We start from the raw sequence: 25,742 nt of genomic DNA, 5'->3' as shown, positions 1-25,742 counted from the left end.
AGGTTGACAGTCAGTGCTACTGTTGTTGTCTCATCACAAGATAGTCATCAGGGCAATGACTCATGGACAAGAGTGCAGCACAACAGTATTATTGTTATTCAACCTCTGTTCACAACTGCCACACTTTACAAGTCCAGCGGTGGTGCATACAGCATTCTAAACTGAAAACCAGGGTAAACAGAATTTAATTACTGCGTTCCCATAAGCATGCTATAGCCAAACAAAAGGAATTATGACTCACAATGAAATTCCCACACTATGTTAATATGGCGAGTGGCCAACAACCTGATGAATCATAGACTACCCAATCCCATTTTCACATAGTTTACAGTAGTGTGTTGTAACTGATGAGAAGGCTGAGACATGAAAACAAATGTGCAGAACTTTCTTTCTTCACTTCATAAACTTCTGCACAGCATGTGGTTTCTTTAAAGCCCTGGCCAATTATCTCAAATGGATTTAACCAGCTGTAGGAAGGACATGGTGGCTCGGTAGCTAAGACACTGAGCTTGTCAATCAGAAAGGTCGGCAGTTCAGTGATTTGAATCCCTAGCACTGCGTAACGGAGTGAGCTCTCATTACTTGTCCCAGTTTCTGCCAACCTAGCAGTTCGAAAACATGTAAAAATGCAAGTAGAAAAATAGGGACCACCTTTGGTGGGAAGGTAACAGGGTTCCGTGCACCTTTGGCATTTAGTCATGCCGGCCACACGATCACAGAGACAACTTTGGACAGCGCTGGCTCTTCGGCTTTGAAATGGAGATGAGCACCACCCCCTAGAGTCAGGAACGACTAGCATATACCTTTAACTTTTAGGAAGGAGTAGAGATTTCTTTTTCTTCTCCAACGACTCTGGTAAGCACTCGTGACACCCCACCCTGTGCTCTATAGTGACATGGGTGAAGAACACCCTGTTGAATAAGTAATATTAAATAGATTGTGGGGGGGGGAATGGTTCGTCAAGATGGTGAGGATCACTAGTCAATCCAGGAGCACAGCTGGCACAGCAGTTCTTTTACACTATGCAAAAGGGACAGCTCAATATCCTTTGAGTTGCAGCTATTTCTAGGTAAACAGATAAGAAACTGAATCTTGAAGACAAGGACTTAAGAAACAAGTATTTATATGGGCTTGCTTCTGCAGGGCGGGGGGGACTGTCCTTATCCAGAGATAGATTATTATCCAAGATTTTTCAACACCCCTTTTATAGTCCGGAACACCCTCATGTCAACATTTTAATGAAATGTCATGAATTTGGATAGCATTTTCCAGTATAACATAGTGCCTTAACACTTGCAGAAGGTCAAGAGCCATTATTTTATACTCCCCTCTCCCAAATCCTATCTCCCTCCCAAATGGACTGATTTTTCCTATCAGAGAAAGTTAATGGACAAAACTTTTAAATATTCCCCTACCTGCACCCCCAAAATAGTTAAATAATTGGTCCTGCTTATTCCAGTCAGATCATTACAGGACTAGTGTTTATATGCCAGGCTACATGCCAGGAGACTTGTGAATTCTAGTCCCACCATGAGCATGAAAGCCGGTAGGTTACCTTGGGTCAGTCAATCTCTCTCAGACCAACTCATCTAACAGGGTTGTTGTGGGAAAAATAGGAAGAGGAATGAATATTAGATCTGCTTGCTGTCTTGAGTTATTTATATAAATAAAGGGAAATATATATTAATTCATATCCAAAGCCACAGAATTAAAAAGACAGCCAGCCTCTAAGTGCAATGTCATTTATTTCTGTACACAATGGTTTGCAAGTGACAATGGCTGATTTTAGTTAAGATGGTAAATCAAAATGAAGCCAACCACATTGTGGCTTAACGTAGTTGGTATACTCAGTGTGAGATAGCTTTAAATCCAGCAGATCTTATTTCCACGTAGCTGGGTGTGCAATGAATGGAGCCTATTTATTAGATAGTATGTCTATTGCAACTTGCTTTTCTTTCATCAGATTGTTCAGTAAATATATACCGAGAGTGGGAAATGTCTTTTGGATAAGTAGATGATGCTTAATTTACCAAATTGCAGGGGTCCCACATTGAAAAGGAAACTATTTCCCCCCTCAATGATAAAAAGTGCAGTTTTGGGAAAGGGTGCTTATGCTAACTGAGGAACACAGCTTGATCAATAACAGCTGCACCTGTTTAGTGCAGAGCAAAACATTGCCTGCCAATGTGCCTTGTCTAAGATTTGTGGACTACCCTGCTTTCCAATTTGGCTAGAGGAAAACTGGAATATTTCATTGTTTTATTTTAAATTAACAGCATTTTTTTTACTAAACCATACATTGAAATGAACTCTGCTATGTTTTGTTGTACAAGCCAATCCATGAAGGGGGCTTGTTGGGGCAGCCCTTGAAGAGCATTCGGAGACTCCAGCTCGTCCAGAATGCAGCCACACGAGCAATTGTGGATGCACCTCGGTACACCCACGTTACACCTATCCTCCGCGAGCTGCACTGGTTACCAATTGGTCTCCGGATACGCTTCAAGGTGCTAGTCGTCACTTATAAAGCCCTTCATGGTATTGGACCTGGGTACTTGAGAGACCGCCTGCTGCCAATTACCTCCCAAAGACCCATTAGATCACACAGATTAGGCCTCCTCCGGGTTCCGTCTACTAGCCAATGTCATCTGGCTACTACCCGGGGGAGGGCCTTCTCTGTGGCGGCTCCGGCCCTTTGGAACGAGCTCCCCGCAGAGATTCGGACCCTCACCTCTCTCCAGGCCTTCCGAAAAGCCGTTAAAACCTGGCTGTGTTGGCAGGCCTGGGGTCGATGAGTTCCCTTCCTCTCTCGAATCGTGTGGCTGTTGGTTGTTTTAAATTCCCTGTACTTTTTGTTGTAGTTCTTGTGTTTCCCTCCCCCTCCTTGGGTTTGTGCGCCGCCCTGAGTCCCCCCGGGAATAGGGTGGCATGTAAATAAAATGAACCTTGAACCTTTTAACCTTGTTATGAAATTGATAATACTAGATGAGGAATAGAAAGGTTGTGATGGGTAGGAGTGCAGAGGAAGACTTTTAGTACTTCTCAAACTCAGCAGCTTTAAAAAGATGAATTCTGGGAGCTGAAAGCCAGACTTATTAAAGTTGCTCAGGGTTGAGAGCTGCTGCTTAAGATGAAAGCCTCATTGGGCCAGGATTCCTTTTCATGATAGGAGTGAGATTCTCCTGGAAAGGTCATGAAATTACATGTTTGCATTAAGTTGCAGATGTGGAACTTATTTACTGTATACTGAATTCAGATGGATTTACCCATTTTTAATGCAGATCTTTGTCTCCACAATTAAGTGAGTGTCTTCTGATCGCTTCCATCCTTTCTTTCAGTTTGGATCAATTTATCTTTTTTCTACCAACCATTATTCATAATTGCTTCAAACATCAGAGGCAATGAAGCCATACAATAACCAAATTAGAGATAATTCTCTCTGTAATTGGCTTTAGAAAGCACGTATTTTAACATACTTTCAAACTGTCAAAAAAAACCCCACAGTGTTGTTTTTTTCTTTGATTCTAGGCATTCTGTTGGTGTGGAAATTATAGCTGTTGAAGGTGGATTAAACACGTGGATCTATAGGTAGTGAGCAAGAAACATACCATGCCCGTCCTATCTGAAGATTCAGGTAATAGAATTTCTGCTACCTTAATCATGATGTCATTCTTGGTTTATGTTTTAGAAAATGTGGTTTTCTAGAATGATCTTACATGGGACTGGAGGTTCAGAAGCCTTTAAAGATAAGCCAGTTTCTAGTGCTATTTATTTACTGATCTGAACTCATGCAACAGTTTAAAATAAGCTGATAATAAAAAAAACAAAGCTAATGTATCAACAACAAAAGGAAACCTAATCTCAGTAAACTGATAATAAAATGTGAAACACAAAGAAAAAGCAGTATTCTTTGGCCATTTCTTTTTCAGATTATAAGTCAGTTTCCCCTGATCTGGTGGCCCTGAGGTATGGCTAGTACAACTCGTGGCACGCCAAAACCGCGGTAGACTACAGCGCGCACCACTTTGTGGTGCCTCCTTGATCCAGGTGCCCTAAGCACATGCTTAGTCTGCTTAGTGGTTAATACATCACTGCATGCCACTAGTGTTTTTCAAACTTGGAACTTTAAAATGTGTGAACTTCAACTCCCAGAATTCTGCAGCCAGCGAAACTGCTTTGGGAATTCTGGGAGTTGAAATTCACAGATCTTGAAATTCTCAAGTTTGCAAAACTCTACACCAGATAGTAACTTCCAGGGTAAAATAAATACAATTAATTGATTTTTGTTTTATTTGCTTCACTTTAAAAAAAATGTTTATATTTTGGTACCCATGGTATTGCATGGGATCAAGAAGTTACTAATAACTATTCTAAGAATAATGAATTCTTAGTCGAGAATTTTCTCGACTCTAGTTTGCTTTTCCAGCTGATATCCAGCATTCAAGGATGTACATGGTGCTTAAGGCTAATTCTCCTTGAGATAAGTCACTCTCATTGTAAGAAGCCATTTACACAGATTTGGAATAGTTTTCAACTAATCCTTCCTTTTTCCCTTTATCTGTCCCATTTTGATTCTGATCTTTCTGATGTAGAGCTCTGAACTTACATATACAAAAAATGGGATAAAAGTGATCAGATAAGTGAAGCGGCTAGAATTGGTTACTAAAAACAATCTTATGGATTGATGAATAAAAGATGCACAATCTACAAATAAAAGGAATCTTGAAAGCCTGGGTACCAAAATAATAGCAGAACATGCTAAGCAGTTTTCCTGAAGAGATGGAATTCTAAGAATAGCCTCAGGATGGAGAGTATCTTTTCTAACGTCAGTGTTGTTGTTTTGGCTGATGGGAGAGAGAAGAAAAAAAAGATAGAGAACAACCTAGCACCAGACCTGGATGGTCTAGACCAGTGGTCTCCAACCTTGGCAACTTTAAGACCTGTGGACTTCAAGCAAAGCTGGCTGAGGAACTCTGGGAGTTGAAGTCCACAGGTCTTAAAGTTGCCAAGGTTGGAGACCACTGGTCTAGACCAATAAATTAAAATTTGGATTTGGAACTCTAACTGGAATCTCCATCAGAAATGTGAAAAATAAACTAAGGAATTCTGAGAGTTGAAATCCAGACATTTCAAGGTTGCAACTTTGAGTTTTGCTTTAAGGGATTTCTTTCTTCCAATTTTCTGGCTTTCAGCTGATATTTCAAAGGGATATTGTAAAGTCCTTCTTTGGGACAGATTAAACTTCTGTAAAATGCTATTTTACAATTTGATCATGGGCATTCTGACCAGTCCCTTTTATATTGATTCTTTAGGTTTGCATGAGACGCTTGCCCTCCTGACCTCACAGCTGAGGCCTGACTCCAATCATAAGGAGGAGATGGTATTCCTGAGAGACATTTTTAGTGAGAGAAGCCTCAGCTGCTTAATGAAAGTAAATATTTTTCTGTAGAGAAAATCTTTCTGTTAGCTTCCTAGTTTTCCTCTTTGCCTGATATTCAAACTTGGGGCCCAAAACTGGACAACTTGATGTGTGAATATGCTACAGTGCATGTTTCTGAGCACACACAAAGTTTTGTGAACTCCGACAACATACATTCCACAGCTCCTCAAAGGTACTTGGCTTCGCCTACTTTGAGTTTTCACCCAAGCCGTAGCCTTTTGCTTGCTTATTAATAGTAAAGATTTTACGTAACTTAGGGTCCAATGGTGTAATAAGAAAGTGGTGGAAACTAAGTGCCAGAATCTATCAGACTTTTAGAATATGGTGTTGTCTTTTCTTTGTGGCCTATTGACTGTAATAAGCAAAATATGGGGTAGTGGTAATAGGAATCAAGATAGCAGCATAATTAAAGCCCTCGCAGGATGCTCAAGCCCTCAATTGAGCATCACATGAGTGTCCATGAGTGTCCAGGCCTCAATTATCCTGTTGTCACTATCTATTTGTGGGTTTGTTTGTTTTTTACCCCTATCCCATCCCTGTAGAAGTTTCTGATGAACCCTGGAGAAACAGCTTTAGTTGGTCTAAAGCTCTTCTGATATTCTTAGGATGTAATCAGTGAAAGATGAATAATGCAAACCTTTCCACTTCACAACATACAATTTACTGCTTGAATGCACAAGTGATTATATGCATTGGATTTGGAAATATTTGGAAAACAAAACATGGGATAATTCTTTGGTTTCTTATGACCATGAATGGGAAGTAACATTTTCTGAAGAGTCGAGAAATTGAAATGATTTACAACAGCATGGACAAGTTATTACCCCCCCCCCCGCAAATGATGGGGAAGAAACCAATTTGGAGTTCTGCTTAAATAAAAGGCTACGGCTATTTAACTTTTCTTGTAAAAAAAGAATACTTAATCCAATCTGATTGAAATTTGACAACCTTGATACTTGCTGGTGTTTTTGCCCCACACACATGATAGAATTGCTGAAAATAACTTGTCAATTGGATGGAAAACACTTTAAGTTGTGGGCATAGAAAGCTGGGGTTTAATTGAAAATAGTGAAACTTGGACTCCTGAAAACAAATGTATTATTCACGAATGAAAAGGAAAATGCAATTGAGAGGAATGAAACATTAAGAGAAGCTAGTCAATTGCTTTTTTTCTTATCATTCCTCTGGTTCTAATCACATAGATGTTTTGTTAGCATATCAGATGGAAAGAATAAAAGTTTGTCAGTGAAATAATTCTTGATTTAAAGATGCTAATTAAATGGAAGGTTTAATGGCTAATGGGAGGAGGGGATGCCTATTAAATGAGAGTGTCTGTTAAATCCAGGTGGGCCTTTTTGCATGTGTGTTTTATGTTTATACATTTTACACATATGTAAACTGACATGTTTATATATAATCCTTAACTAGAACTTACGATTATGGTTGAAAGTCATCATATTTGTTAATTGGGCCATCACATGACACACACCCCTTTTTTTTTTTGCAGTGGTGGTTAAGTGAATTAGATGGTGATAAAGAGGACCCTGTAAATGTGGGCTAGTTGCTGAGTTTTGAAAGTCTGGCCATGTGGCTGTAGGGAAGGGGTGGCCATTGGAACTTTTTCAGGATCTGTCATAATTTCTAATGGTGGCTAAGCCACAGGTTGTAAGCCAAGGAATATCTGAATGTAAAATTTATATAAAATGTATATAAAATATCTATGCATGTGCACCAGGATGCAGTATAGCTAGATTTTGTCTGTTTTGGCCAAGTTTGGTAAACAAGGTTTGTAAGATCAAAAGTTCATGGAAGTTGTTTACAAGGCTATAACATTATAGCTGTTTCATCAAATGGAAGAGTTTGTACTATTCTAAATTTGCAGTTTAGCATCCTGGTGAGTTGGAGTTAAATATGCAAAGCAAAAACAACAATTTAGATTTAGAGGGGTAGCATTTTAGCCCACAAATAATTGTGCTCAAATTCCTGTTTTTAAACCAATTGTATCTTGCTGTAAATGCATCTACTTGTGAAAGTGTCTTCTTTTTTTTAAACAAACAAACACATTGAATCTCTTTGAAATAAGCTTGATAATAAAGCTTGCATTCAAGGTCTTTGCTCACACTTTGAAAGGAAAGAAAAACACTATAATGTATAGATTTTGTTTGTTAATCTCTGCAGAACTTGGGAGACTGTATTTTCAGTTAATAACAATTGACAGAAACACTTTTGGAGGAAACACATTTCCTCCAAAACACATTTCAAAAGAAATACAAGTACATGAATTCTGTTTCTGAAGCATCAATCCCTATTGTTGGTTTTTATGCTGTACCAACAGTGCATAGTTCTTCTTTAAGAAACGTATAATTCTTTATACGTTATGGGTTATGGGTGATGAATTGTTACAGGAGATGTCAATTTTTTCAAACTGTTAGTCCAATTTGGAACTGGGAAGTATGCTGTAGGTTTCCTGTGAAACAGTAGTCATAGCATGGGATCCAGTCCATTCATAAGATGATTGCAATAGTGCAGATTGTGGGCAATCAGAGAATACCCAGAAGGCAACTTGTTCTGTCTCAACAATGATGAGTTTGGCTAAGAAATTGTGTGCAACCTTCTGGGGACTATTGTATGCTATACCAACAGTCCATAGTTCCTATAATTCTTCGTGTAATCCACAGAAGCCAAATTACGTATTTGTTCCTTCATAAAACAAAATATTAAATTCATGGCATGCCCAAGGAATGCCCAGGGAAAAGACTGAAGGACTCGTGAGAAATCTAACAGTGTAGTATGTGAAGTTCAAGGAATGTAATCAATATTCAAAGAATAGAACTAATATGGGATTGGCCAAATGCGTGACCAAATGTTTATCTCCCTGATTAGCATATATGAGATTATAGTCTGGTAAAAAATCTGGGAATTTTGGGAATTTCACAATCCTTTTAATGAGGAGTTGAGGCACCCGAACTTTTGTACAGATGTTTTTTTGTACAGATGTTTTCAGGTGGTTGCAGTTCAGAAAGTGGCCAGTTCTTATATGTTACTAATTTTTCTGTATTACTTTTAAAAATCACAAATAAATAAATACATGGAAACTCATAACTCAGGGAGAAACTCTGAGGCTCTGGAGGATTATTCACACCATAAAATCTTTGCCTTTGGGGACAGAATATGTTTTTTTTTTCTTGTTTTCAAAGAGGCACTGAGTGTTAGAGAGGGGATCCCTCCTCCCACTCCCATAACATCTGGCCAGCCTGGCATCTGCTGCTTTCCCACCTCCCAGAGTTTTCGTTTTCAGTCCTGCCATCTCAGCCCTCAAGCATCCTGTGCTATGAAAATAAAAATTGCAAGAGCCATCAGGCAGCAGATGCTGCTTTAGCCACATAGATTTTTTTTTAAAAAAACTGTTATGTTCTAGCCAGCATATAGATTCCCAAAACTGATTGTCTGAGATTAAAATGAGAAATTGGAGCAAGCTTTTCTTTTCCACAGTCTCACATGTTGGATATTTCATTTGATTGAAGCAAATCATTGTCTTGAAAGAGTCTGTTTCCTAGATAGCTGCAACCACTGGATGTTTTGTACATGTGTATATTGTCTGTTCTCTGTTTCAGATTCATGAAAAATTGTGCCATTATGAACAACACAGTCCGGTCCCAGTACTGCATAGTGCCTCTGCTCTCGCTGAAGATGTAAGTTCATCTGGGAAAGGGCAAAGGGACGGAAACAGAATGAAGAGTTATCTTTAATTTGCCATTTTTTTCTCTGAACTCCAATTTTGCAGTGTTAAACTTGCCAAGGCTGAAAAACATTGTTTAGAGGACAGCTGTGCGGTTGCAGAATGAAAGATTTGGTGGTGATCCTTTTCACCTCAAATGGCATAATGTGGGAGATCACTCTGGATCACTGCCTTAATATTAGGGCTGGAGGAAATTGCTAGATGGCACAACTTAGAGGAACTGATGCACAGTTGATAGTTTTGGGCTCTCTCACTCTGGTGTTTGCCAGTTTTGAATTGCTTCCACAAAATGGCCTATTCTGAATTGTTAGTGAAATAGCGTTGGCTGTGGAGGAAATTCTTAGAATTTACAGTACGTCCGTTATATTCTTCTTCGCTCTTTCTTTGTGAGGTATCTTAACTCAGCATTAGAAAATATTCTGCATGTTCAGAAAATATCAGCATGCTGCTTTCTTCTGCAAGGCTGAACATGATGTTACCAGTCAGGAAGTAAATCCAGACATTGCCATTTTCTTTTCCTTTTTGTGACTGGATGACTATCTTGAAATTCTGAGACCATATTGTGGTAATGCTCTCACAAAATGCATGGAAGTACAAAGACTTTGTCTCCCTGCAAAAAAGGTTTTCCTAGGACTGGGGTCAGCAACCCACGGTCCTGGAGCTACATATGGCTCTTTCATCCCTCTGCTGTGGTTCCCTGTCACAGTTGGCTCCACAATTGATAAGGCTTTCAGTTAGGGCAGGTAGAGGAAAAAGGATGCTGTGCTAGGAGGAGACTCTGTGGTGGTGGTGGGAGACTGGACTTCTTAGTCAGCAGATCAAAAAGGATGCGCTAGGAATAGACTCTATGGTGGGGGAACCGGACTTCCGGTTAGCTCCAGAATTGGGGGGGGGGCTTTCGGTTAGGGCCTTTCTGGCTCTTTGAGTGTTTAAGGTTGCCGAGGGGAAGTGACTAGTCAAAACAAATGTGAATCAAAAGACAAACTAGTAAAACTGCTCTCAGTTGTCCTTTATGGATCTCAAGGATGAACTCAACCACCTTCAGTTCACTTATGCCTTTTTCTAGATAGAGGAGCATTGGGCTGCTATCGCCCACCCACGAAGTAAAGCGCTGGGCTACAGTATCACCCACCAGTTTAATGGTGGAACGTAGTCTGGATTCCAAGGAAGAAGGGAGGGCATGCCAGAGTAGCAAAAGACAGAGAAGTTTGTGTGGGAGAGAGTTAAAATAGCTTTTCCTTTGGTGTTCTCAGAATATTTGTTTAATGGAGTAAGTAGTCTTCTTTAGTTTGGCAAGGTTTCTGTCTGTAGATGAGGGACAATAAAGGAAACTGCTTAGAACAAAGGTGTCAAACACAAGGTGCTTAGATTTGGCCTCCAGAGTCACCCTGGAAACAGTGAAGGACTGGCCCGTGGTGCCTCTGCCAGCGAAAACGGCGCTCGGAAGGGCTGTGTGCAGCCCACCAAGCTCTGTTTTCATTGGCAGAGAGAGCTGCAGGAAGCCGTTGTGGTTGAAAACTGATGTTGAGCTGGCCACACCCATCCTGGCTATGCCCCCCCCCCGCCTCCGCCAGGTCAAACACAACCCTGATGCGGCCCTCAATGAAATTGAGTTTGACACCCCTGGCTTAGAAGAACCCCAGTATGTCATTCTTGGTTTCTGGGCTTTGGTATTCTTAGAATATTAGTGAAACATTTATAAATGGAGATTGCTGGAAGTAATTGCTTTACTGCAGTAGGCCTGCTTCCAATATTTGGTACAAGTCAGCTCCATTGTGTTTCTCTGGTCCTTTTTAATTTTATGTATGTTTGTAGGATGATACAAGGGTTGGACTAGAAGATCTCCCATGGCCTTTCCAGCTCTGTTTTTCTGTAATGCTAATACATTTTAGGGCTTCTTCTCTGGATGTATGTTCTTTTCTAGAGTGTGATCCTAAAATTAGCAAACAAATCGCTGGATGTATGATCAGAAAAGCGTTTGTTGTCTGGTCTGTTTTGTTTGTGTATGAATTTCTGTCTTTTTTCTTTTTCTTTTTATTAAGGTAATGGAAGAATTGCAGACTGCACCAATGAATAATGATGAAAAGGAACTGCTTCAGCTGCTCTCAACTCCTCATCTCAGGGTAAAAGGCTTTCTTATCTGTAGCTGAAGGAAGGGCTGCTGGTGCAAGCATTCAGGTCCTTTGGGTATTGCGAGTGAGAACTGTGGCTTTAGTCATCTTATTTTTATCGGTTTTAGACATTTGCCACCACTTAACATGTAACAGGCTAAAACTGATTCCTGCTGCACAATGTCACAGGATTTTCAGAAGTTGTTTTTTTTTATCCTCTGCCTGCTGTGAGGATGGGATTGCTAGTCAGTGAGAATGGATAAAGAATAAAATGCTTACAGTATTTAGCCATAAAGAAATCGTTTGGAATTAATATTTGGCACATAGTATGGGCATCAAAGGATTGGTTGAGAATGATAATTATGCTCATGGTCTATTTTATTAGGAATGTCAGCTCTGGGGCTGCAAAAGTGACCACAAGAAGGCAACAAAGAGACACTGAAACATTTAATTCTTTGCTGACAACTATTGCCTATCCAGATTTTTGCAACGTAGATTGATAAATCTCTTGGTGTATTCATCCATGCATCCGTCCATCCATCCATCCATCCATCCATCCATCCATCCATCCATCCATCCATCCATCCATCCTTCTGTCAAATAGATCAGAGGTCCCCATCCCTGGTCCAATGCCCGATACTACACTATGGCCATGCAAGCAGTGGGTGAGTGTGCAAAATGATTACATCTCTCCACCACCACCATCACTGCCTGTGGTCAACAGAGCCAAAAAAATTGGAGACCACTGAAATTGACCAAATGTGGAAACCAAAGACATGCAAGCTAATATTACTTTTATTACAAAGTTTTAATAACAGTCTGAATGGGCTTCCGCTTTCCTTCCTCCCTGCTTCCCTTTTTCTTCATGAGAAATAGTGAGCTTCATGTCTAAGATGCTTACTCAAATTACACTTCTGGCCAAGACTCCAATTTCTTTTATCTTGCTGTTGTTGGTTGCAGTTCTTCCTCTTGTTCCTCCAGACGATTCCTTATGCCCATTATATGTTCCCATTTTGTAGTGGGGAAATTATTTCTAGAGTGAAACGGTGCCGTTACCCTACCCTCAAATAGCCTCCATCTTTACTTGTATCAATTTTTCAATGAAAGGGAAGGATCTAAGAGGAGGTGCTTGATCTTGTTTACTTCAGGCATCCCTTCGACCCCTATATGGGATCTGCAGGAGCTATGTCAGAGAAAGCTACTTCTTTTTTCAATTTGGGGAGCGAGAGAGTCCATAGATCATCATGCCAGGAATCCATTTTTGTAGTAGGGTGTGTGAGAAAGAGGCTGAGTTTTAAATATCAGATTACAGGTAGTCCTCAACTTATGACCATTCATTTGGTGACTGTTCAAGGTTGCAATAGCCCTGAAAAAGTGACTCATGACCACTGTTCCCTCTAAGGTGCGCGCCTGCGCGGCCGCGCACGTAAAAAGAAAGCCCCGCGCAGCAGTTTCTAACTGCCGCGCAGAGATTTCTACCAAAGCAAACGTGGGGATGTCCTTTGCAGGCGGCTAGAACTGGCTGCCCACAAAGGACCTCCCCAGACTTGTTTTGATGAGCCGCCAGTCCTCTTGCTTCTTCTCCTTCACCGGCAAAGCTCCCGCTGGCGCCCCCGCCCATGGCAGTGGCAGTGGTCCCTCTCCCTTCACGCGGAGCACCTGTGCTGGCTCCCGTGTTATCCCTCCCCCTTCCTCCTCTGCCGTGCTTTTGAGGCCGCGGGAGCTAGTAGGAAAGTGGCGGAGGTGGAGGCGACGGCAGGGGTAACCCAGAGCCCAGCTGAGGTGCTCCGAGCGGAGGGGGAGGCACCACCGCCGCTGCCATGGGCGGGGGCGCCAGCGGGAGCTTTGCCGGTGAAGGAGAAGAAGCAAGAGGACTGGCGGCTTTGAAATGCAACCCCCTGGTCCCGCTGGCCGCGGATTTGATTCGGCATAAGTGGGGGCCAAACACATGCTGAGCCGACTTTGCGCAGTGAGGCGGAGTAATTCAACCCCCCCCAAAGAACATGTGTGTGTGTGTGAGAGAGAGAGAGAGAGAGAGAGGGAGAGAGGGAGGGAGGGAGGGGGGGGAAGGAAGGAAGGAAGCCCTGCCCCCTGTGAAAAAAACTAAAGATGGAGCAGTGAATGAATAAACCATAAAAGCAACAAACAGTTAATGCGTAAGTAAGCTGAGGAGCAAGTTCTCAACTAAGGAAGCAATATAAGAAAGAAATATAAAAAGCTCAATATGCCAAAACACTTATTTTAGTCTTCATTTAATTACTTGTATTGTAGTCTGATGTAACATCTTTTTAAAGTTAATGTTAGTTAGAAAAGATAGGGTACAAAACTTAAATAATAAAAAAAATTGTACATTCATTTTGAAAAATAAATGCAATACTTGATTAATTTCATATCTTTATTTCAAATAGTTTTGGCATGGCATATGATTTTATTGACTCAGTTGGAAATGATGTGGATGTTGTATCTGATTCTGAGGTATATATATTCTTAAGTAAGATAACATATAGCATATTGTCCAAACTTGCTAGACTATTTAATTGATCTTACTACTTTAAAGGGGGAGAGTTTCATGATAAATTATTTTATTACACTTATGTTGCATTTATATATTATATTTATTACATTTATATTCCACATTATATATTTGTATTGTTATTTTAGTGTTTATTGTCAATTTTGATAGATATTATATTGATATATCAATACTGATTTTAATCATACTAAATAACAATTACTGCTATTATTTATCAGCATTACATATTTACAGTTTTTAATATTGAGTTAGTCATATTTTAGAATAATAGCGTTATCTTTTAATAGGATAATTGGCAAAATCTAATTCAAATGTGATGGGTTGCATTCCAAAGGAATGTGAGAGGACAGGTTGCCTGCAAAATGCCAGGACCCAGGACCCTGTTGGTGCCATGTCTCCCTCTAGCCAGTCTAACAATCTAAAAGCTGAGCAGAGAGCCTTTTTTTTTCAGGGTGAGCGGAAAAGTATAGTGTTTGAGTGGCACTTTTCATGTCTGGCATTCATCGGGCTGAAACCTCGCTCGCAATTGGCGCTTGACGCTTGGAAGGTTGCGCAAATGTCCAGCAGACGCGACAGCAGTTCAAACTGTGGCTCTCTTAGGTGCTCAGGCATGAAACTGTGCAGCTCACACACTATACTTTTCCGCTCACACTGAAAAAAAATTAGAGGGAACATTGCTCATGACTATTTTTCACACTTATGACCATTGCAGCATCCCTATGATCATATGATCAAAATTCTGACCCTTGGCAACCAGCATATATTTATGATGGTTGTAATATCTAGGGCAGAGTTTCTCAACCTTGGCAACTTGAAGATGTCCGGACTTCAACTCCCAGAATTCCCCAGCCAACAAATGCTGGCTGGGGAATTCTGGGAGTTGAAGTCCGGACATCTTCAAGTTGCCAAGGTTGAGAAACACTGATCTAGGGGGTTGTGTGATTGGGATCCTCTGACAAGCAAAATCAATGGGGAGGCCAGATGCACTAAACTGCCATGAACAACTGCAGTGATTCGTTTAACAACTGGGGCAAGGTCATAAACTGGGGCAAAACCTACTTAACCATTGTCTTCAGAGGTGGTATTCAGCAGGTTTTGACCAGTTCTGGAGAATCGGTAGTGGAAATGTTGACTAGTTCGGAGAACTGGTAAATACCACCTCTGACTGCCCCCGCCCCCATCTATTCTCTGCCTCCCGAGTCCCTGCTGATCGGGTGGGAATGGAGATTTTACGGTATCCTTCCCCTGTCACTCTCACCAAGCCATGCCCAACAAGCCACGCCCACAGAACTGGTAGTAATTTTTTTTAAAATCCCACCACTGATTGTCTTGCTTAGTAACAGAAATTTGGGCTCAGTCCTCATAAGTTGAGGACTACCTCATTTGCACTTTTTTGTGGCAGCAGCAAATCAACTGATTTGTATGGTTTCATTCTTAATTTGCTGCCCCGCTATCTCTGAGATTTCTGTCCAGCCTAGTCTAGGTGGATCTAAAAAACGATGTATCAGGACCTCTTGGATTTACAGTCAAATCCCAGGCAAAGAGCTTCTAGAAATGTCCCCCCGGGAACATTTGGCTTAAGTTTAAGGGGTTCAAGGTTTTTAAGGATGCTTTATGCTTCTGTAAGCTGTAAGGCATCTGTTGCATTCCCCAAACATTTTCCTAACCCTCCAGAATAAAGATGGGACTGAAATGTTCAGCTATACTCACTTTTGGAACATGGAAATGCTGCGCTGGGATGGACGAGGGATGTGCCAGTAGGTTCAGATTGCCCATCCCTCCCCAAGGAAACCAAGACACATGCTGGCTAGGAAATTTGGATGTTGAAGTCATACATGTTAAAGTTGCTAAGGTTCTAGCTGTGGTTGCCTGAAATGGCTGCTTCACTTTGGCTACTACAGAAGGGCTAGCCATAAGAAGAGAGGAGTAAAGAGCAACTTGTGACTCTGGGCCTGTAGGCCATAGGAGGTTTGTGTTGGGGAAAAATACAATCGGCAGCGCCTGACACCAGAAAGATGACAGCATTTATGCCAGGCAAATATTCAGGAGAATATTCCAGAGAGGAGGTCGGCTTTTCTCCAGCCACCCAGCTATGGGAAGCTCCACACCATGAGCAGGGAGTCATGCACTGGCAGCTTTCTCAGGGTTCCCAGATACCAAGATCCATGTGTGGGGCTTAAATGGTGGCTGCGAATGCTTCCCTTTTTATGGCACATGACAATGCTTACAAAATAAGCAGGACTGAATTGCAACACTGCATCTGCTATCTTGTCTTTTTGACATTCCTAAATGTTGGAGGTCTGCCCTACAGATCCATTTATCTGCATTCCTGCTGATTTTCTAGTAGTGAGAAAGACATAGGAATGTATGACTCCATGCTCAGGCCATATCTTGCTATTCATATTAAAGCCATCCTGGCTGAGATTTCCCTCCCCCTCAAAAAATGCTTTTTAGTGCTCCTTAAGGTTAATGGGTAATTCTATCCTGAATTCTGCAATATAGTTATCCCCTAAGGTTTTTATTCTGGGTCTTTAATATCTTGCATGGTAGAAAAGTAAAATAAAGCTTTTAATAACTTACTCTACTTCAGAAGATGAATAGGGAAAGGAGGGATGATGGGCACGAAAGCTTTTTTTTAAAGCATAAAATGCACTTTGCACGTGCTCCGATGATAGGAACTGAAAGCTGCTAAGCTTTGGGGTTTTTTTTTTCATCCTTTGCTAACCTGCAATTTTACTTACCTCCCCCTGCAACCTTGTTGATATGTATTTAAACTCTTCGCTTCTCAGGTTCAGATTCTCTCTCTCTGTAACAGGAATAGTTGTTCCCTCTTGTTATCATATCAGAACTTCATTCTCCGATTCCAGAAGGGAACATTTTCCTTTCCTTCCCATTAGATTTGAATATTCAGATAATAAACAGGGTTTTAATGAGAGTGTTTTAATAACTTTTACTGACTAAGAAACAGAAGACAAAGGCACTCGAATTGCAGAGGTCTATTATAAATTCAGAATCTACTAGTTTAAAAGAAAGCCTGCGCACAAAAGAATTGAAAATTAAGAGGGATTACATTTAATACACCCAATGAAGAGCTCTTCTCCACTTGGCTGGGGATGGGAGTGGGTGGCAGACGTATGTAATTATGCAGCTGTATTTATCTGAAATATAAAAAGTATATGTTTACATAAGACCCATAAACTGCAAAAATGGGTATCCTGGGGTTCATGAGCCACAGGCAGGCCACGGCATCCTGGGGGTGGGTGGGGGTGGCGCGGGGGGAAGGACCACCTCCTTTGACTCTTTTTTTTTTTTTGGCTTTTAGTGCTTTTTAGAGAAAGGAGATATTTAAATCAACCAGTCAGGGAACAGAGAACTATTTCAGGTCATGACAATAGAAAAATTTGAGAAGCCCTGATAACCAATCTGCTAAAAATAATTGTGGGTTTAAAACCTTGGAACATGCATACTGAATAGAGAGGGGAAGGTACTTAGATTTTGTAGGAGAAGATCTTCATCCTGAATGAGGATTATTGCATTTATAATGAATGAACTTTGCTTAGATACCTAAGCCTGGTTCTAATTTAACCCTCATGAAGGTGCTTCCCCACACCATCCCTGAGACAGAAGGACACCATATCACTTCCCAAAACCACTGCCTGTAAATGGCAGTCTGTTTATTGTACCTGTGCCGTGAGGCCAGAAGAGCTACTGCAAAAGATGTTATTTTCTATGCGGTGAATGAATCTATGGGCTGGAGAAAAGCAGTGCTTTGGAGCAGACAAGGAGATCCAAAGTTCTGAGCTGTATAAAAACACAGAAAACAACGGTCATCTCTCGTTGCAAGCATTGGGAGTCCTCCCACTGCCCCTTTTCCTTGCACGTTTCTCAGTTCTGTGAGCAAAGGCTCTCCAACGCTTTTGGCTGGGACAAGGTGCTGAGAATATTTACCTTCTCCTTCCCTTCTCCATCATTCCTTATTATGCCGCGGCTAGTCTGCACCGAACAGACTGGCTTCCAGCAGTCAGTTTATTTGGTGCAGTGCCTCTGCCTTTCAAAGTTCACAGTCCTCTCTTTCCCAATCGTTTTCTTTCCAAAATGTCTACTGTCAGCAAGTGATACTCACGGGAATGGAACCCTTTGAAAACACAGGGGATGTAACACGGATGAATGTATTCAGGTGTGCTGACTACGTTCTGTGCAGACTTAGCCAACCGTGGCAGACAGCCTCCCTTCTCCTCCTAGGCTTTTCTTCCTCTCTGTCTTTGATCTCCCATGGGACTCCTACAGAGCCCTTTGATTTGTATACTGATGGGAATATCAATTCCTTATGTATGCACTGTTGATCTTTCATGAGATCAGTATTCCTCCGGGCAAAACTAAGAAAAGGAAAAGAACAGGCGGGTATGATGAGGTTCAGTTCTTTCTGACAGCCAGAACAGAAATGACCAAAGAAGAGGAGAACTTGCAGCTGGGCGAAGGGACAGTCCTGCTCCAGGCCAATTACAGTAGTCCTCAACTTATGATCACAATTGGGATGGGACTTTTGTCCTTAAGGGAGTTGCGCCAATTTTATCATCTTTTTTTTTCTTTTTTAACTAAATCACCATGATTTTTCCCATTGATTTTCCTTGTGTGAAGCTGTCTGGGAAGTCTCAGATGGTGATCATGTGACCCTGGGACCATGATAAACAAATGCCTGTTAACAAGTGCCTGAATTTTGATCATGTGACGATGGTGACACTCCGACAGTTGTTAAGTATGAGGGCTTATTGTAAGTCACTTTTTCTAGCACTGTTGTGACTTTGAATAATCATTAAATGGGTGGTCATAAGGCGTGGACTGTAGAGACTAGTAAGTTGCCGATTGTCCACAGAATTCTCTATGCAACATTGAATGTCTGGCATGGAAAGTTTTCTTCCAGCTTCCTATGAAAACAGTGCTCTCTTGCCTGGATCACTTTGTTCCTGCTTCAGCCACACATTGGCAAGCTGCAGAAATTTCCCTTTGAGGAAAAGTCCAAACCCCTGCCCAAGCTGGAGACCCTATGCCATTCTAGACAAATGGCTATCCAGTCTCTTCTTGAAAATCTCCAGAGATGGAGCACCCACAACTTCTGAAGGCAAGCTCTTCCACTGATTAATAATGTTCTCACTGAGAGCATATTTTCCTTAATTCTAGATTGGATCACTTGTAGTTAAGTTTCCATTTATTACCTCTTGTCGTACCTTCAGGTACTTTGGAGAAGAAGTTGACTCTCTTCTCTGTGACATCCCCTCCGATATTGGAAGACTGCTATCATGTCACCCCTAGTCCTTCTCTTTGTTAAGTTAGACATACTCATTTCCTGCAACTGTTCATTGTATGTTTTAACTTCCAGCGCCTCCATCCCCAATCTTCCTTGTTGCTCTTCTCTGAATCCTTTCTAAAGTTTCAACATTTTTTGGGGTATCATAGTGACGAAACATGAATGCAGTATTCCAGGTGTGGTCTTACTGAAGCAGTATAAGATGGAACTTATAAGATGGAACTAGAGCCAAGGTGGCGCAGTGGTTAAATGCAGCACTGCAGGCTACTGCCAGATCAGCAGGTCAGCGGTTCAAATCTCACCGGCTCAGGGTTGACTCAGCCTTCCATCCTTCCGAGGTGGGTAAAATGAGGACCCAGATTGTTGGGGGCAATATGCTGACTCTCTGTAAACCGCTTAGAGAGGCCTGAAGGCCTATGAAGCGGTATATAAGTCTACTGCTATTGCTAATACTTCATGTGACCACGATACTATTAAATATTAATTAATGACACTTCAGTATTCCCCAAAACATGTGGAGCATTTGGCCCTACCTTTTTCTATGATATCATCAGATCACAAACTATGCCCCTGTGGCCCCAACAGGACAGAAAGCAAAGGTTGGCACTGAATGCTAGAAAACTGTCCTCTATTGAGAGTGCAGAATGTGTTTTGAGTTTGCCAGCAAGTACACAGTAACTGGATTTCCACAGTACATTAAAAATGGGGTTGGGTGGTTTTTGGTTAGCATCTTGCAGAAAACCTCCTATTATCTTCGTGTGTTGTGTAAACTAAGCCATCACATTAACATGCTTATTTGCTTAGGCATTGTATCTTAAGTAAATACAGCAATTATATTTTTGTTACCCTGGATTTAAGGTTAGTGTGATGTGCCAACCTAGCTGCTGAAATCCCAGGGAAGAAAGAAGAGAACAGAAATGTTTGGAACTGTTTGAGGGCTACTTTGGACAAACAGAGAACAAATGTGTGAACCCTCCCCTCTCTCCAATTATTTCTTTCTATTATATCCAGTGGAAATGGGTTTTTCGATTCAGAAATGGCCAGCAAACTACTATACATTCTGCTGAACAGAAGGTGGAATGGATAAAAATAAACACCATGGCCTTTTAAAAACAGGTTATTACCTTTTTTTTTTTTTAAAGCTCTTTGGCAACAAGGATTAGTAGGATTTCCAGGCTTGCTTGGCACGTAGACATTCACACATAAAGTCCCCAATATCTCAAATTTAAAATAATTAGGAAATAGGTGGGGAAAGGATTTCTCTGTCTATAATTCTGAAAATCTATTTTTCCTTGAAGTATACAACCTTGTATTCAGCTTTCCTTTTCTCCCTTTGCCTTCTTTTTCCACCAGTATTGTCAACTTTTAGATTGTAATATTTTTGGAACAACTTTGAAGCCTTGACTAAACAGAAGTGCATGCAAAATTTTGTGATGCTGCAGCTTGTTCGGTCTGTGAGACTCTTATTAATATAACCTAAAATACTGTTGATATAGGAATTTTTATATTTCTTGACAGAAGTTCACTAGCTTATTCAATTTTAGCATTCACTCTTGTACTTTTTTTAATGGTGTACAACTGCATGGTTGCTGCCTAGCCTATCTCTTTCTTCCGGGCATCACTGTATATTTATTTGTTCTGAGATTGCTGTATTTTCTTGAAATGTGGAAAAATGGGCTCCATTGTAGCTATGTGGCTGACTGCCAGCTTGGATCCATTGTATGAAATATTTAATACTGCTTTGCAAGCAGAAGGATTGTGTTCTTTTTAGATTTATCTCGGATCTTATAAAACATGCAAGAAGAACAAGAGAAAAAAACAATTTAAGAGGAATGAAGAAGAGTATTTGAATTCAAAGACAGTCTATGGGGTTTTTTTTTGCACAAACATATGCATCATGCAAATCAGAAAGTTATCCCTTCAAGTATCCTGTAGAGAAATGATTTTTAATCATGATCACAGATATCTGTATTGCCTTATTTTGCTAAAGATTGAGGGAGATTAGAAAGACTCGATTAGAAAGAGTTTAGGTTTTAGTGTTTCTTCCTGAAAGCAAAAATAAGAATATGCTTTTTATTATCCATCTGATCTAGCATTCTATTCTCATAGCAGCCAGCCAGATGAAAACACTTATTCACATGTGGGTATTTATACAGTTATGGTAAATAAGGATATTTCCAAAATTGATTGGTTTCTGCATGTTTGTGTGACACCTTGAATAACCCTAGGATACTTGTAATATGTAGTATTTATTCTTGTGTCTTCAGCAAGAGCCAATTGTTGTTGGGTTTGATATAAAGCAGAGCTATCCTTTTTTTAGTTAAATAAACTATAATGTTTTGCTATTTTTGAATATGAGCTCACCCAGCAGCCAACTTAAACGACCAACTATGATTAGATATCTTATTTTGAAACTCATCTGCAAGCCATTGTGCCCCAATTGGTTGTGGTATCTAAGTGATCAAACTTATCAGTTTATAATTAAGTGATTGTGTCATCCAAACAACTGTTGCAGGCAGTGAATTAATACTGGGATTGAATACTGTGCTCAAAGTATGGCTTAATTTTTTAATCAGGGCAGGTGAATTCAAAAGACAAGTCTTGCCAGCTCTTAACACTTCTAAATCTAAAGCGCAGTGAAGATTATTCTAGTTTATTTTGTTAAATGACTTTAGATTAGTTTTTTTCAACTTCATAATTTTACACTGGGTGGATTTCAACTCTGAAAATTATTTGCCGGCTGGGAAATTCTGAGAGTTGAAGTCCACATATTTAAAGGTATCAAATTTGAAAAACACCACTATTTTTCAGAATGGGAAGCTACAAGCACTGACATGTATATTTATGTGTGAGTTAGATAGCTTTGTAGCCAATCGGTGATTGCCATTTTTGGCAAGGGTGGTAAATTAGTTGTTAACTAAGATGCTATTGACGACATATCAACAATATGATATTTGAGTTAATTATTGATTTGATTTTATGTGTATGGCTGCTCACCTCACTCAATACCAGAAAACTAACAACAGATAACAAAATGCCATCAAAGCAGCATAAGAAAAACTGTAAGGAGAGCTGAGGTTAAAAACCCAATTGACAGTAACTGAAAACCACAGCCCACAAGGGCCTACGAACTAGCTGACTCTCAAGCCCATGGGGTTTCCTAATCATGCTAACAAATTGCTAGGATCAGATACGAGGTGCTACAAAGCAGAGTGAGTTAAGATTCTCCAGTGAAAACAGATTTTGACATAAGCACAATGCAGCATTAACACTGTACAGGCAGGTTGCAATTAGTACAAGTTTGAATAATGCAATACTTGATTTAGTGCAAATTGTAAGTTGATACCAGTTGACATTTGCATTTCCTGGGAGGAAGTATGTCAAACTGAAGATGGTTCTGTGAAAGCAAAGCCAACAACTGTGTCAGAAACCAAGGAACTGGTGAGAAGACCTGTTCCGTGGATCATCTCTGGAAAAGAAGAGGATGGCTCATTTCCATGTGTGATCCGGATAGTTGCTTCTCTCAAGAAGACCAAAGGAGGAGTTTTCAATTTTTTGTGTGTTTCAGCATTAGGAGAGGATGGGATCAACAATATTGGTTGCAACTGGGGAATAAATTTTTAAAGGATATTAGGTTTGCAAACATCACTTTCTAATCATTTTCAGAAATTGTCTATTAATCATTGTAAAGCTTTTAGAGACTTTTCAAACAACAAATTTGGAAAAATTGAAAAATTGGATCAGCTTATCTTCAATTCTGAACAAAAGGAATATTAATCATAAGACTAAGAATTTTTTTTTAAAAAAACCCTGAAATAAACAGCCAAATAAGATTTTGATCTTAGAAAGTTATAAATGGAATAACAATCTTAAGTAATTTTGGAATACTGAAACTGCAATGAGACGTTGGAATTAAGTATAAAGAATAATCAGCTTCCTGTGGGGAATAGATCTGTTTTGGTTTTTGAAAAGCATAACATTTTTGGCAAGGGTAGTAAAACAAAAATTGGACACTAGAAGAAGATTAGTTTAGAGGAAAAATGCAAGCCTACAAAATGTAAAATACTGAAGGTATTAAGTTTTCAAAATACTTTTGAAAAACTGAGTCAGAAATTAATAGGCACAGTATCAACAATGTCAGTAATGTTGTCTGCTAATAAATGACAGATGTCCGACAAATTTTATTGGACAAGATGATAAGGCGAGAGAATGGCTTGGAAAAAGAAACAAAAAATTTTATTAAACAAATTCCTGAATCCAAAAACCATGTACAAACCATCAAATCATTAAACAAAAAGCATAGTATTTGTGTTTTAGTGGAATAACAGTCTGGCATCAATATCATGAAGATATTGAGGTCTGGATTACATTATTTCTTTCTTTTTTTTTTTTTTAAGAGAACTTTTTTATTTTTCTTTAAAAAAAACAAACACAAATATGTCATCATTTGTCAATCATTAAGACATTGAAATACAATTTTTTTTGTTGTGTGTACCCCTCCCTCCCTCCACCCCCCCCATCCCCCCTCCTCCTTCCCCCCCCGACTTCCCAGAACCCGTACACGGTATGGATTTTTAACTAACACAGTCTAAAATCTATTGAGAAAAAAGAAATAAAGAAATTAATGACATTCTAGATTGAACTTAGCTTCTTCTTACTGAACTAACTTTTAACAGTTTAAATCATTTCTGATCTTAAGCATAGGCTAACTGGAATTTCTTAGTCCCGTATTTATTTTGTATATAGTCAATCCATTTTTTCCAGTCTCGTTTATATCTCTCATTTGAATGATCTTTGAGATATGCCGATATTTTAGCCATTTCAGCTAAGTTTGTTACTTTCAATGTCCATTCTTGGATTGTAGGCAAGTCTTCCTTCTTCCAATATTGCGCCACCAACAGTCTTGCTGCAGTTATCAGGTGCAGAATCAAATTGGTCTCTACCATTGTAAAATCAGTACATATACCTAGTAAAAATAACTGAGGACTAAACTTTATCCTTTTTTTAAAAACATTGTGCATGACCCACCATATTTTTATCCAAAATGCCTTAACCTTTTGGCAGGTCCACCATATATGATAATATGTAGCATCGAGAGAACCACACCTCCAACATTTAGGCTGTACATTCGGATACATAGAAGCCAACTTTTTAGGATCTAAATGCCATCTATAAAACATCTTGTAAAAATTTTCTCTCAGATTTTGAGCTTGTGTAAATTTCACATTTCTTACCCAAATTCTTTCCCATGTATCCAACATTATTGGTTCCTCAATATTTTGAGCCCATTTTATCATACAATCTTTAACTAATTCTGTTTCCGAATCCATCTGTATTAATACATTATATATCCTCTTTATATGCATTAAGCTTTGATCTCTTATTTGTTTAAACAAATTATCCTCAACTTGAATAAAGCCAATTTTTTGATCTATTTTCCACCTAGCCTGTAATTGCCCATACTGGAACCATGTTTGAACTACCTTCTCCTCTTTTAATACCTCTAAAGATTTTAATTGTAATACCCCCCTTTCCGAGGTAAGAAGCTGTCTGTAAGTAAATCTATCCTGTTTTTGTGCTGTATTCATATTTTCAATTGCATGTCTAGGAATTGCCCACATGGGTATCTTGTCATTTAATTTATATTGGTATTTCTTCCAAACCCGCAATAAAGCATTTCTCAAAATATGACTTTTAAAGTTCTTATCCAATTTTTTGTTGAATAACAGGTAAGCATGCCAACCAAATACCAGATCGTGTCCCTCAATGTTCAATATTCTATCATTGGTTAAATGAATCCAATCACTAATTACAGATAATGCCACTGCATCATAATATAGTTTTAAATTAGGTAGTTTCAATCCTCCTCTCTCGCGTACATCTTGCATTATTTTCATCTTTACCCTCGGCTTCTTTCCTGCCCACACAAATTTGTTGATACCCTTCTGCCATTCTAAAAGGTTCGCATCTTTTTTAAGTATAGGTAACATTTGGAAAAGAAATAAAAATTTTGGTAAAATGTTCATTTTCACTGCCGCTATCCTGCCCAGCAAAGATAAGTGCAATTTCTCCCATTTTTTCATCTCTGTCTGTATGCTATGCCAAAGTGGTTCATAATTATGCTTATATAATTTCCCATTTGAAGTTAAAATGTTAACTCCAAGATATTTGACTTTTTTAACTACCTCACATCCCAGCATCACTCCTAATTCTTCCTTTTGTTTAATATTCATATTTATAGCTAATATTTTGGTTTTTCCTAAGTTTATTTTAAAGCCAGACACTTGACCATATTGATTAATCGTATTCATTAAAACCATACTGGATTCCTGCGGTTGTTCCAATATTATGACCAAATCATCCGCAAAAGCGCGGACTCTATATTCTTGCTGCCTAATCTTGATCCCTTTTAAACCATCCAAGCCCCGTATTTTATTCAACAATACTTCCAAAGTTATAATAAACAATAATGGGGACAAAGGACAACCCTGTCTTGTACCTTTTCCAATTTGAAAAGAGTCTGTTAAACTTCCATTGACTATGATTTGTGCTGTTTGCTGTTGGTATATTGCTTTAATTGACTGTAAAAAATTATCTCCTATCTGCATTTTTTGCAA

The 25,742-nt window shown here is 39.6% G+C and overlaps 1 protein-coding gene across 1 annotated transcript in view; it reads left to right on the top strand.

Moving 5' to 3' along the window:
* MPP3 (membrane palmitoylated protein 3) overlaps positions 1-25,742 on the top strand; it is a 93,867-nt gene that overhangs the window by 8,774 nt on the left and 59,351 nt on the right. The window contains exons 2-5 of the mRNA XM_032235848.1: positions 3,526-3,631; positions 5,310-5,428; positions 9,052-9,129; positions 11,219-11,299. Of these exons, the coding sequence (XP_032091739.1) occupies positions 3,607-3,631; positions 5,310-5,428; positions 9,052-9,129; positions 11,219-11,299 (303 nt within the window). The 5' untranslated portion in view covers positions 3,526-3,606. The remainder of the gene's footprint in view (positions 1-3,525; positions 3,632-5,309; positions 5,429-9,051; positions 9,130-11,218; positions 11,300-25,742) is intronic.

This window comes from Thamnophis elegans, chromosome Z (genome assembly GCF_009769535.1).
Source record: "Thamnophis elegans isolate rThaEle1 chromosome Z, rThaEle1.pri, whole genome shotgun sequence".
NCBI lineage: Eukaryota > Metazoa > Chordata > Lepidosauria > Squamata > Colubridae > Thamnophis > Thamnophis elegans.
The sequence above is the reverse complement of the archived record's forward strand: the minus strand, read 5'-3'. Positions and strand labels throughout refer to the sequence as shown.